This window comes from Falco naumanni, chromosome Z (assembly GCF_017639655.2).
Source record: "Falco naumanni isolate bFalNau1 chromosome Z, bFalNau1.pat, whole genome shotgun sequence".
Taxonomy (NCBI): domain Eukaryota; kingdom Metazoa; phylum Chordata; class Aves; order Falconiformes; family Falconidae; genus Falco; species Falco naumanni.
Window position 1 is genome coordinate 24,347,771 of NC_054080.1, and position 12,360 is coordinate 24,360,130.

General features: G+C 35.3%; 1 protein-coding gene across 4 annotated transcripts in view; it reads right to left on the bottom strand.

Moving 5' to 3' along the window:
• APC (APC regulator of WNT signaling pathway) overlaps positions 1-12,360 on the bottom strand; it is a 103,408-nt gene that overhangs the window by 34,896 nt on the left and 56,152 nt on the right. For all 4 annotated transcript variants that reach the window (XM_040580272.1, XM_040580270.1, XM_040580271.1 and 1 more), the window contains 3 exons: positions 7,745-7,853; positions 6,004-6,117; positions 991-1,074 (listed from right to left, as the gene is read on the bottom strand). In XM_040580272.1, the coding sequence (XP_040436206.1) occupies positions 991-1,074; positions 6,004-6,117; positions 7,745-7,853 (307 nt within the window). The remainder of the gene's footprint in view (positions 1-990; positions 1,075-6,003; positions 6,118-7,744; positions 7,854-12,360) is intronic.

Sequence of the window (12,360 nt, forward strand, 5' to 3'; positions counted from 1 at the left end):
ATATAGGGACTTACTGGAGCATGACTTACTTTAAGCACCGCAATGATGCTTAAAGGACTGGAGCATCCCTCCTGTGAGGAAAGGCTGAAGAGCTCAGACTATTCAGCCTGGAGAGCAGAAGCCTCAGGGAGGGTCTCATCAATGAGTATAAATGGCTGGACTGGCTAATATGTCAAAAGACCAGGCAGATTTAATTATACACATTACTGTCTGCTTCACTTACAAAACAAGTTTCCCTCCAAATCCTGGAACTATGAAACCATTATTTTTCAAAATGGAAAAATATACATCCCTTAGTAATCCAAATGCCGTTCTGAGCTTTCACAGTAGTTATTTTGGATGAGGAAAAAACATAACATATTCAGGTCCAACATACAATTTGTATTTAACTTACCACTACAAGAAATGGAGTTGACCTTGTATGAATTTCCACTGTAAGAGCAGGTTTTGCTAATGGCAATTACTACCATGGACTTTATAATTTACAGGAAACATTATCTTGCATTTCTTAATATAGAACCCAGTACTTAAACACTAAAAATATGCTGGACTTCTATAATGAAGTCTGATAGAAGCTGTATTCATCCTTTTTTAAATCTTAACTCTCTTAAAAGATAAGGAAACCATGAAGATGCTTGTCAGAGATTCATATTTAGAAAGGCATGTACAACTGATTGTTATAATTATTTGCCAAAACCAAGACTCAGTCTTTATAATAAATTGCATTTTGGCATTTTTACTGAAATTTCAAGTTAAAAGTTTAACTGGTATGTCATTAGTGATTAAAGTTCAAGAGCAGCATGAATACTAACCCAAGTATTCCGCTTTCAGGAATAACAAGTAACAGCCTACATATATTGACTAGGTTAACTGTGACATCACTAGCTGATGGAAATAATCCTGCCTACCACTTTGTTCAAATAATTTGGGTATTTTTTTAGAGAAAGCTACATACCATAATCGAAAGAAGGCAAGTAATCGCTCACTAACCTCTGCTTCAGCTGCTTGTGATTGTAGGAGCTGTCGTATACGAAGAATGTCCTTCTCTATTTGTTGAATTCTTGCCACCCTCACCTGAAATGAATGCATTTTCATGTTTGATTTTGTTAAAAAACTCCTTTTACTTACTGTATAGATTGACAATATACAGATTTCTTTGCAAATACTGCCGAATACAATCCAAACCTACTTCATTCATGTGGCAATTCAAGTATTCTTCATAATAAAACATAGGCATGATTGCAAACATTCAAAACATTGTGAGTAGCTGGGTTTTTAAAAAAACTGATACTCATTTGGATACAATAGGTCATCACACAGTACACACTGAAGTATAAAAAACCACTCCAGTTAACTTGCACAATTCTCCTGTTTCAGAAAACTGGCATTTTGGGCAATGTTTAGCAATTTATTTTACTTTCATCTCAAATGTTACAAATCTACTTGCCTTACAGAGACTTGCGAGAGATTTATATTTGCAGAACATCTTGAAGGGATGAAAACCTGAATGACTTCTATTATATTCAGTTATTACAATGATTTGGGATTTTTGCTTATGCACAGCCTCTGAATATTTTCTGCTCCTACAAATCTCAAAGAATTTAACAGTCTAAATATGAAGACAACTACATACTGCTTCTTTGGTCTGCCTAGGATTTCTGAATCAGAGTCTGTAACAGCCATATTGCTACTCATTTCCCACTGCAACCATCCTGTGGTTAGTAAAGGGAATGTTAAAAACAAACACTACAGGATATATATACTCAATACAAGTTGTACTGTGAAGCAGTGTGTGTGTATATATATATATATAAATCCCTATATGAGCTTGATAATTTAATAATGTGACATCATTTGACTTTAGAAATGGGCATAAAATAATCAGCTCAATCATATGAGGATATGAAGAGAACGCCAAACTGATTGAATACTTTTTGTGTGTGTGATGAAAAGCTTAATGAAATGGACATATGGTTGAAAGAAAAATCCTGATTCTTTTACCTGATTAACATTTACAATGCTATACTAAAAAAGAAAAGGCTTTGTGCATCTAGTGGACGCTGCAAGGACCATTATTATAACCAATCTCATTTAACACGTTTATAATCTGAAAATGGGAAAGGTGCTAATGCCAAGGTACACATGGAATAGAAACATTGTTACCTAGAAATTTTAGGAAAACGTAATCACAAAATAGAATGAATTCCTGAAACATGTATCAAAAGCAGTTATGGGAAAAGTACCATAAACATCAGAATTTAGTAGAGATGCAAAGCTACAACACTAAACTATAAATTTGGTTTGAATTTATAAAACAAATTATCAGAAAATATGCCAATAAAAATATGAAAGCTGCACACAGAAGTTTCTGGTTAACATGAGGCAAACAGAAAATTCATCCCCCTCTTTGCTTCTGGATCAAGAAATTATTAAGTATTAGAAAGACAATAAAAATATATTCCTGGAAATTACTGTTGGTGATGTGATGCATAACTGACAGAACGTGTCCCTCACTGTCTTTCAGGACAACTTCAATTTCTCCTGAATCTTTCTGTGTAACTGGAAATTTACGCATAAAGGGCATCAAAAGAATGTGAGTATCTGTACATACACACCTAAACATTGGAAATTACTTTTGTGCAGATGCAAGAAAATAAATATTGCATGATTTGTCCAGTATCACTGATGGGAGTCCTCAAAAGGGACTGGAATTCGATCTACCCTTTCCAATTTTAGTCCAGAGTTTTAAACATCAGACCATTCTTCCTTCTGCTAATACAATATTCATATTACAGCAAAACTGAGGAGTTCCATTATCCAGGAGCATATTTTGTACCTAACACTGTACAAGTAGAACAAAGAATGCATTTCTTGCCACAACGGGGTACAGCCTAACAGCAAACATACAAAAACAGAGGTATACAATCAAACAAGCACCAGGAATGGTTTTAACTTTAGAACCTATGAAAGAAACATCGCTTTTTATTCCTATTTGTTTACAGTATATTCCCATTCATTGTAATATTTACTCATTACCTTTATTAACATAAAATTGTTGGATAAAGCAACTTAACTTTCAGAGTTACAAATTATTTGTATGTCACTGTTCCAGTAAGACTTCTAACGAAAAAAATTCCCCATATTCACAGTGACAGAAAAAGTCACTTTCTAGGAAGTAAAAATAAGGAATAGTTTTGTTTTTAAAAGGCTAGGTTTTTTCCCCCCAAATAAAGATACATAATAAACAAAGTTATTAATGTGTTGGTCTACATATACAAATAAGATGACTGTATGAATCTAACCAGTACTGAAATCTTCATCAGTGCAAGACTACAGGATCCAGATTTTCTTTTATCTTTAGTGGTTTGCTGTTTTAGCAAATTTTTAAGGATCTTGGAATAAATTCCTATGAGAATGATAATTTCTTGTGAAGATTTTAAGGAACTCTAAACAAAAAACCAAAAAAACAAACAAAAAGGCAGAGATCCTTCTTGTTCTGGCATGAAGGAAAAAAACTATGTGAACATGATTTCAGTCTTGGAATTGGAAATATTTTATATTTTACAGAATATAAATAAGAAGTTTGCTTCTCCTTATCACTAACTATATAGGCCATAACATTTGAAGAATCAAAATAAAACCTGGATAAGTATGCTTTCTTGTTTTTTCAAGGAAGAACTACCATCTGAAATTACAAATTTCAGGGAAAAGTACAAGTTAGAGTAAATAATTAAGCTAAAATAAATTGCTAACAGTCTTCCAATGCATCTTTCTGAATAACTGTTGGACATGTGCTTGGGTATAATCTTCATAAAACATAACATCAACAGTGAGCTGCTGCGATCTAACTTGCTTCAGAAAGAGGAGGTTAAAGGAAACAAAGCCTAGTCATGACAGTTGAAAGAGAGAAGGCCATTATTTCAGAGGTCCGTAAGAGTGACTACTGCATCAGTTATCTGGGCAACAGCAGGTTATCAGCTCTCTCACAGAATAATTTTTGGGACTCTTTAAGACAGACATGTATGCCAGCCTTTAACAGCTGAACCACTCTCTCCCTTCAACCTCTATTTTGCATTCTATTGTGTGTCACAATCACTTAGGGTAGAGGCAAAATACAGAACAGAAAGTTGAAAAGCTAGCAAGTTCATTATCCTTGCCAAACATGAATGTTTCAGTTTGCACACTGAAACATCAGTGTGAAATTATCCAGAACTTGCTTTTAGGTATTTGTACACCAATGAAGTTCTACACATTTTTGGCATCTGTCCTTGGTAAAATGAAATCAAGGGGAATTACCAGTCAAACTCACAAGAACCACATGCAGAATTAGTTACTTCCTATTTTATAATCTTTATATAATCACAATAGACACTGTAATTTCTGTATTATATCTATATAGAGCGAAACAGTTGTGATAAACCCATGGACAAACATTAATTCAGAAAACTACACAGTATTTCAACATCATCTTGGTAGCATTTTTCCCCCACAACATTACAGAAGAACAAGCAGGAAAGAAGCTACTTCAGGGACAACTTAATTACTTTCATAACTACAGTCAAATTGTTCACCTGGAAAGTTTCATTTATTCTCTGCCTGAGTGCATTTAGAATTTTGCCAACAGCCTGGCCTACCTATTTAGTTTAATTTACCTTACTCCAGCTTAAGCTTGTTAGCAGCAAGGCAACGTTCCCAGAAGTTCTACTGTCAATGCCCTCACACTTTCTTCTGCAACAGGGCTAACCAGACATCTGCAGACAATCCTGACTGCTCTGCCTTCACTCAGGACTGGCTGACACAAGCTGCACAGCTAATTCCTGCAGTGCATCACCGCTGATAACACAGCCATGCAGCTTCCAGATCAGAGCCAGCTACTATCCAGGCAGATTAAATTTGGGTCTGTCGGAGTATATCTATATAGACAAATCCCTACACAGCCTTTATGTACATATCTGACAACGGCAGGATAACTGTTTTGCTAATACTTACGACCAGATGAATTTTCTGAAAAGTCCTACTCAATTATTCACTTTAAAATGTAAAGCTGCCTTTCTAATTATGAAAAAAAATTTATTAGAAGCATTTGTTATGTAGCAAAATTTTTGTTATGTGGCAAGATTTTGTGTTGAGTAAACCTAGCAAGAAAAATACAACCTAAAGAAACTATTTTTATTGAAAGGACTTATTTTTGTAACATTCATCATAAAAAAACAACAAACCACAACGCCAAACAAAAAACACACCAACAAATTACCTTAGCAAGCTGGTTATTTAACATCTCTGGAAATAAACGGTAATAAATAATTCAAATTGTCACTCTACTACTGCAAGGGAATAGTTTTTGTAACCAGCAAGCAACTGATTATTCCACTTACAGTTTTCACACAATTACATTCTATACTTCCAAATGTGCATGTGATTTGCATACAGAATTGTTCATGTTATAATCATGAATACAAAACAACTCTTGGTGACAGCAAACAACTTCCAGACATGTATGTGAACTACATTTTACTTTAATACCTTTTTTTCAGAGATTATTCCTTGACATATGGTTTCTGGTTAAGGAACTTAACAATAGTAGCTGGATTTTATTCTAAACTTAAAAGCATGAAAAAACCTAGCTTGACAGATGCAAAATAAAGCATTTACAAATACATGTTTGTTTGAAGGTAAAACGGTAATAAATTATAAGCAAATAAGTAAAAAATATTCCTTTTAATTTTAATTTAATTAATTTAAAAAAATTAAAAAAACTTCCTTTTGAAGTTGCCCACTTCTGCCTATTCACAAGCCTTCTTTTAAACTGGCAGAGGATGGTACTTCTTACTGAGCAGTTACTTCCTATATTCTGATTCCTTTTTTTTTGTATTTGAAAGGCTAACTAAATGCTCTAAGATATCACCGTGTTTACACAGAGTTTAAAGACAAAGCCACCAATAATTTAATAAAAATGCAGGAAAACTTTTTCTATTTCTTCTAAAAATGAAGGACAAACTATACCTGTGCTCGTTTCTCCATGTCCTGACAAGTACCTAATTGTTCTTCCATCGCAGCTCTTATTTGCCTTGCCTCATACTCCAGCTGCCTTCTGGTCATATCTGTTTGCAAGGAGAACTGAAATTGAAGTACAGAGAAGGCATTTTAGTAAGTAACGTTTATGTAAACTATGTATTTCCCTGAACAAAAGCAGAACAACTACCTTTCCACACTAAACTTCATAGACAAGCAAAACGTAGTAACAGATCCTTAAAATATGACTGCATTATTAAAAACAAGAACACATAATGTTTAACCAACAGCCTACCTGCAAGTTTTGTCAAATAACTAAATGTAACAGATAAACGCTGAGACAGCATCATTCATTACAAGCCAGGAACATCTGGCTATTAATGTATGTCAACATATCAACAAAACTGTTACGCGTGCCATCTGAATCTGTACTTTGAAAAATACTCAGAAGTATCAAACTACCGCACATAGTCACAGTATTCACATTACTGCTGTCTACCCTACTTTTAACTATGCTGTGAAAAAAGCGCAAGTGTTCAATTAAGGAACAACAACATAGCTTAAAGGAAGACATTCCATCTGATAGATTTTTCAAGGCCAGAGAAAAGCACTTCACTGGTTTTGGACAATTAATCAGTTTGCAAATAAATGAGTCTCCAAGAGAAGCCCTGCCATAAGACTTCACTGATGTCAATTCAGAGAATCACAAAGAGACAATCATTGACAAATATGTAAAATGCTACTAAAAAGAACGGGATCTGTGATTTTGTTGTGCATGGAGTAAGTAGTAATGGACATAAATTACAACAAAAGATATTTAGTGTAGCTGTTAAGTAAGACATTCTAATCATAAGAAGAGCTAAGTTAATTCATTACCTACGAAAACGGGGGGACAATCTTAAAACCTACAGTACGAGTGACACAGATACAGCTCACAGTGCCTGTGGGAATGGGTTGCACTTCCTCAAGATCCTTTTTGGACCCTGTCCCCTTGCTTCTGGCGCTCTGATAAGCTCAGCCATGACTCAGCGTTACATTTGCTAAAGTCCAGCTGCTTCAACTCAGTCACGGAAATTTTTCCATAGTCTGTTTCCACTTCCAGGAGGCTGTTATTCCTGATCAGGTATGACTGTAAAGGTGGGCAATCAGGTCTTCCCAACACTGTAACGTGAAGGAATGCACTGCAAATATATCCAAGCTGCTAGTTCTAACAGGCAAAGCTGTTATTCTCTGGGATATCAGACATCTTCATTATCCCTGATAATGGTGACTTCACTATGAATAGTTTGGAGATGCCAAGGTAAAAGCCTGGAGTAACAATACCTGCGTAGGCCACAGCATCACTTTACTTGCTGTTAGGAATTAAAAAGCTCCTGTATACACTGTCTCTTAGCCTAACACTGCTCTCAAAACTAAAATAAATCACTAAATAACAAAATGGATAAAAAGACCTTTGGGCAACAGAGTTAAAGAAGTGTACTGAGATGTAATTAATTTGTTGTAATTTTTCAGTTCTCTCTATCACTGACATTGACAGGCATGAGTTTCAATGTGTAAAATTAGATATGAAAAAATGCATTATTTAGGCTAAGTCGCTTTACAGAGTGAGTAAAAAAAATGTTTTATATTAAAATTATAGTAGAGAATGTCACCGAATTCATAAAATATAGACAACATCTAAACAAAGACCATTGCAATAGATACATGACCCAAACATACTGAAGCCACTTACATTTTCAGTAAGGGGGAGACTATCAATCCTTTTAGTCAGGTTCTGAAGCTGGGCATAATACCAGTCCTTTTCTTTCTCTTCCTTCTCAAGCTCCGCAAGCAGAAGAGATCTATTAAAACCAGAAGTGGGAACTGTATCACTATTAAGACCTCATTATCATATGTAGGTACAGAAATAGGCATTGATACCCATTATAAAAAAAGTTTTAATTACAGATTCATAGAATTGATACAAGAATTATTTACTTTTAAAAAGAAAAAGGAAAAAAGTAACTATAGTGAAAAACAAAGAATTTGAAAAACTGAGGATGTTAGTTAAATCCTTACAGTTAACAAAACATGGCCTTGGGAGAAGGCACAGGCACCATAAACATGTCAGGCTGGGGCACAACAAGGTAAACTCAAGTTGAACCAAATGGTTAATGAGACCAAACAGAAGATTACTGGAATTTCGTGTAAACTGTCCCTATTAGCATACTAAAAGGTCCACCCTCAAGCAAAAAGCCCCCTCCCAACAAAGCTTCCTTTCTTCCCACCCACCCCCCCCCCCGCCCAACATGGGCAGTGTAAAACAACACGGTACCTTTAAATGGAGACAAACCCCCGAGAAAGCTAAGATTAATATACACAGACTACCAAGAAAAACACTGTGAGAAATTTTATATACTATTTTATCAATCCTTCATGAACTATGTCTATACAGCAATAAATTTTATGAATATAGTTATGTAGTGTTCATGGTTACAACACTTTTCAAAATGTGTATTAACATTTTCTGGCAAAATCTGGCTAGTAGGAGCACACAACGAAACGACTCAGGTTGAGTTTTTTGTTTGTTTTTAAATACAAGGTTATTAGTTTCTTATAAATGCTTTCCGTGAGCACTCTTCTTCCTCCTGACATTTTAATATTGCTCATTAACAGAAATGCTAAAATCAACACTTAACTCAAGAGACAGAAAGCACACAAGTTTTCCCAGTATTATTTCCTATCCCTTAACTTCTGCACCCTTCTCTCTAAACTCAGGCTGCGGTCTTCCTCAGCAAAAGCCATATGAACCTTTATAAAGCACACAAGAACATTACCAAAATTACTCTAAGTTGTTAAGGAACAAAAACACTGCATACAACAAAAATACAAATTTCCCGACTACTCTGATAATGCATCCCAGCTGTGACTTGAGAGGAAGATAATGTAACTTCCATACCACAGAACTTCATGTAGAAGAAAGAATTTTAAAATATGTATTTTAAAGGATTTGTTCAAGGATTAGTTCCTGGTTTAAAAATGTTCCCAACTACTTTTGATGACTTAACATTTATATTCCATACCAAATGCCAGTGACCTGACCAGTGTTCAAATAGAAAATTAAAACTGACAGGATCCCTCACTTCAGCTGCAAGACTGAAAAACTACATGCATCTAAGAGTGCTGAATGTTTTAAAACATGAACAGAATGACAAATTTCCATATTTGATTCAGCAGTTACATTGAAACAGAATTGTTTAAGAATGTCAAGACTACACATTGTCATTTACTGTGCAGCTTTTACATCAGACAGGTTTGCTACTGAAATCAGTGAAAAGAAGCAAAGAGCAGCTATCAGGCCATTGCAGGTAACGTAATTCTTCAGCCACAAGGATGGGGCTGGCATGAATTGCTTAAGTCCTTTAGACAGACTGAAGGGACAGCTAATAGCTCTCAGTGAAAGCCTGTGAGGAAAATCTTTTTTTTGGCTTTCCACCTGCCCATCCTCTTAACACTGGCACCTGATCTCTGCACACAAAGGCATTCTGCATGGCTTCCCTTTTTACCAGTTTGGATGCCCATGCACTGGTTGTGTCCAGTTTGTGAAATCAAGAGCATAATAAATGCAAGCCTTATTAAAAGTACTTTTACCATATGAGGATTTAAAAATGTGAAAGGACTGACTAATTCTGCCTCTGGATGTCAAAGAACTGGTAGAAGAATCCAGAGGGATTACTTTCAGCTAAGTGAACATCCTCCCATAAAATGTAGGATGTTCAGTTTGTGAGACACTGTCATTCAATCTGTTTTGACATGCACAACGGATGCTAGAAGCAAGAAAAGAACTTAGGAACCGACATAATGTGTGACCTGAAGGCAACTCCTTTAATTTAATAGTGTCATTTTTGCTTCTGAGTAATGCTTTATTTGGGATGACTAGTTTGGTATCACGGCTCCATGAGAATTCAGGTTTTAACAATGTCTTTAAGTCTCTCAGCACAAAGCCTGAAGGGCTAGTACAACTACAGTAGGTTGCACTTCAATTCCCTTGAAAATAAGCAGCAAGTCTCTGTAGATGTATCTGGTAAGTTGCTCCCTGCACTTAACATTACTATCAGCTACTACACCAAGCAGAAGTACAGCTCTTTCTCAGCCTTCTGGAATTTCCTGAGGTTAGGAGAGCACTTTAGATGGAAGAGCTATTACTGATCATGGAAAAAAAAAAATGAAAAAAAAAAAAGGGGGGAAAACCCTATGTATTTATTTCATTTTTTTATACCCCCCCCCTTTTTTTTTTTACATCAGGACTTTCACAGTTACCAGAGAAAATTCTGTTCTCTCTCATTCACCATCAATTTCAGCGAGAATGCAGCAAAGCAAACGAAGCAAGCTTTTGGAACTTTACGCTATTTTTATGAGTTAATAAAGTTTCCAATTTGAACTGCTTTTCTGAAAGGTGGATATTTTGAAAGACTAACATTTTTGAAGCTCTCAATATAAGAAAAGTTGAATGAATACAGAAAACTCGTTTCTTCTTTTGGAAATCTCTGCATGATTATGCCAATGTTGTTATCAGTAGGAAACAAACTATATGCTACTCTACTTGCATTATGTAGATTGCAATTATAATTAATACTTTCACTTCAATTGATGGGTGATAAAGATCTTGAAAATGAAGCACTGCTGATAGATGCCGTAAAGACTTAAGTCATTCAGTCAGCCAAAGGGAGATAAAAGTCAGGGGAGAACTAAGTCATGAGACGCAACAAAATGCTCAAAATCACATCAAGAAAATAAAAAAAAAAAAAGGAGTGGCAGAAACTAGAAGGAATAAACAAGTCATACAAACACTTTCATTTAAAAATCCATCATAAGATTGTCATCTTTAATAGTAAATTACAGAATTTACAAAGGCGAGGTTATTAAATTTACTAAACTGCAGAAGGCAAACCAACACAGTAAGTAACATGCAATGATGTAGTGTGAAAAGTTTTGTTGCTGATAGAGTGTCTTACCAAAAATACCTGGAGACAGCCAGAGAGAAAGCAGGAGATATTTAATGAGTGTGTTCTGAAACGGCAACGTAAAAGCACACACCCTCCCACTTTTTTCCTCTTTTATTTTGACTTTGAAATTAGAGGAGAGCTAAGCAAATGAGAAACAGGCAGATAATTTCATCTTCATTCTGGTAAGTGAATCATTTGATTAATTTTCTTTCCTCAGAAGACCACTTTTAGCCAAGCTAAAGAATTTTTTCCATACAAACAAAATTTTAGCAATTGTTTTCGTTTTTCTTGTTTATATTAAAAAACACCTAGTGAATTAGTTTATTAATAAACATCTTCTGAATTTGCCACGTTCACAAACACATATGATTTAGTCCATGATCAAACACTGTTGCTCATGAGCAGCATATATTGTGGCAGTGTGTTAAGATACTGAGTGGAAATATTCTCCTGCTGCAGGTTTCCAAACAATGTTATTTTCTTCTAAATCATTTTAATTTTAATATTTTGAGGCTTGTCAAGTTCCATGAGTTCTCTGAAAGTCTGTTTAAGTGCAAAAATTATTCTATTAGCAATTAACATGTGTTTATATGTATGTTTAGAAACACATAAATTCAGTAAGTATGCCAAACGAGTTCAGACACAAGCACAGGAAAATAAATGGTTGATTTTCTTTCAGAAATTCCAGTGATTTCAGATGCATGGTCCTACATCCCCAGGTTCTGATGCATTTGGCTACCCAGGGTCCACATCAATGCCCTACACATTCCTACATGTCCCTTGAAACAAAAAAGAATAGCCCAGTTCAGACTGTCTATCACTTCAAAAGTAATTAAGCCAGAAGTGATATGACCATGCCTCTACAGATCACCTTCTCCACAGCATAAATCTGTACCCCATCCGCTGTGACAGTAACACTGCCTAAACTCATCTGAAATTAAAATATCCTTATCCCTTTTTTTCAGCATTATTTGGAACAAAGACCAGCTCTCACTGCCTAAGCTGTCTTTATTGCTGAGAAAAATGTCCAGAGAACTATGACCTTAGAATCGACAAGAGTGGAAAAGGATCACAGATCGTAAATCAGGTGTGCTAACCACCTTGAAGAACTCCAGCTGGTGTAAATTAATACTCCTTGTTCAGGTGACATAGAGTTCATTTGAATTGTAACTGAAAGTCCTAAGTACACTTGAAGATTTTAGTATCACATGCAGTAAAAATCAGCACGGGAAGAACACAAACAAGTACACTGTTTGGTTAAGTGGAAAATGACAGACAGATTCTTGAAGACTGGGATGAGCAAGGGGGAAGAGATTCCCAGATTCCTGAATATTCTTATACAGCCTCTCAGGATTCTAGATTT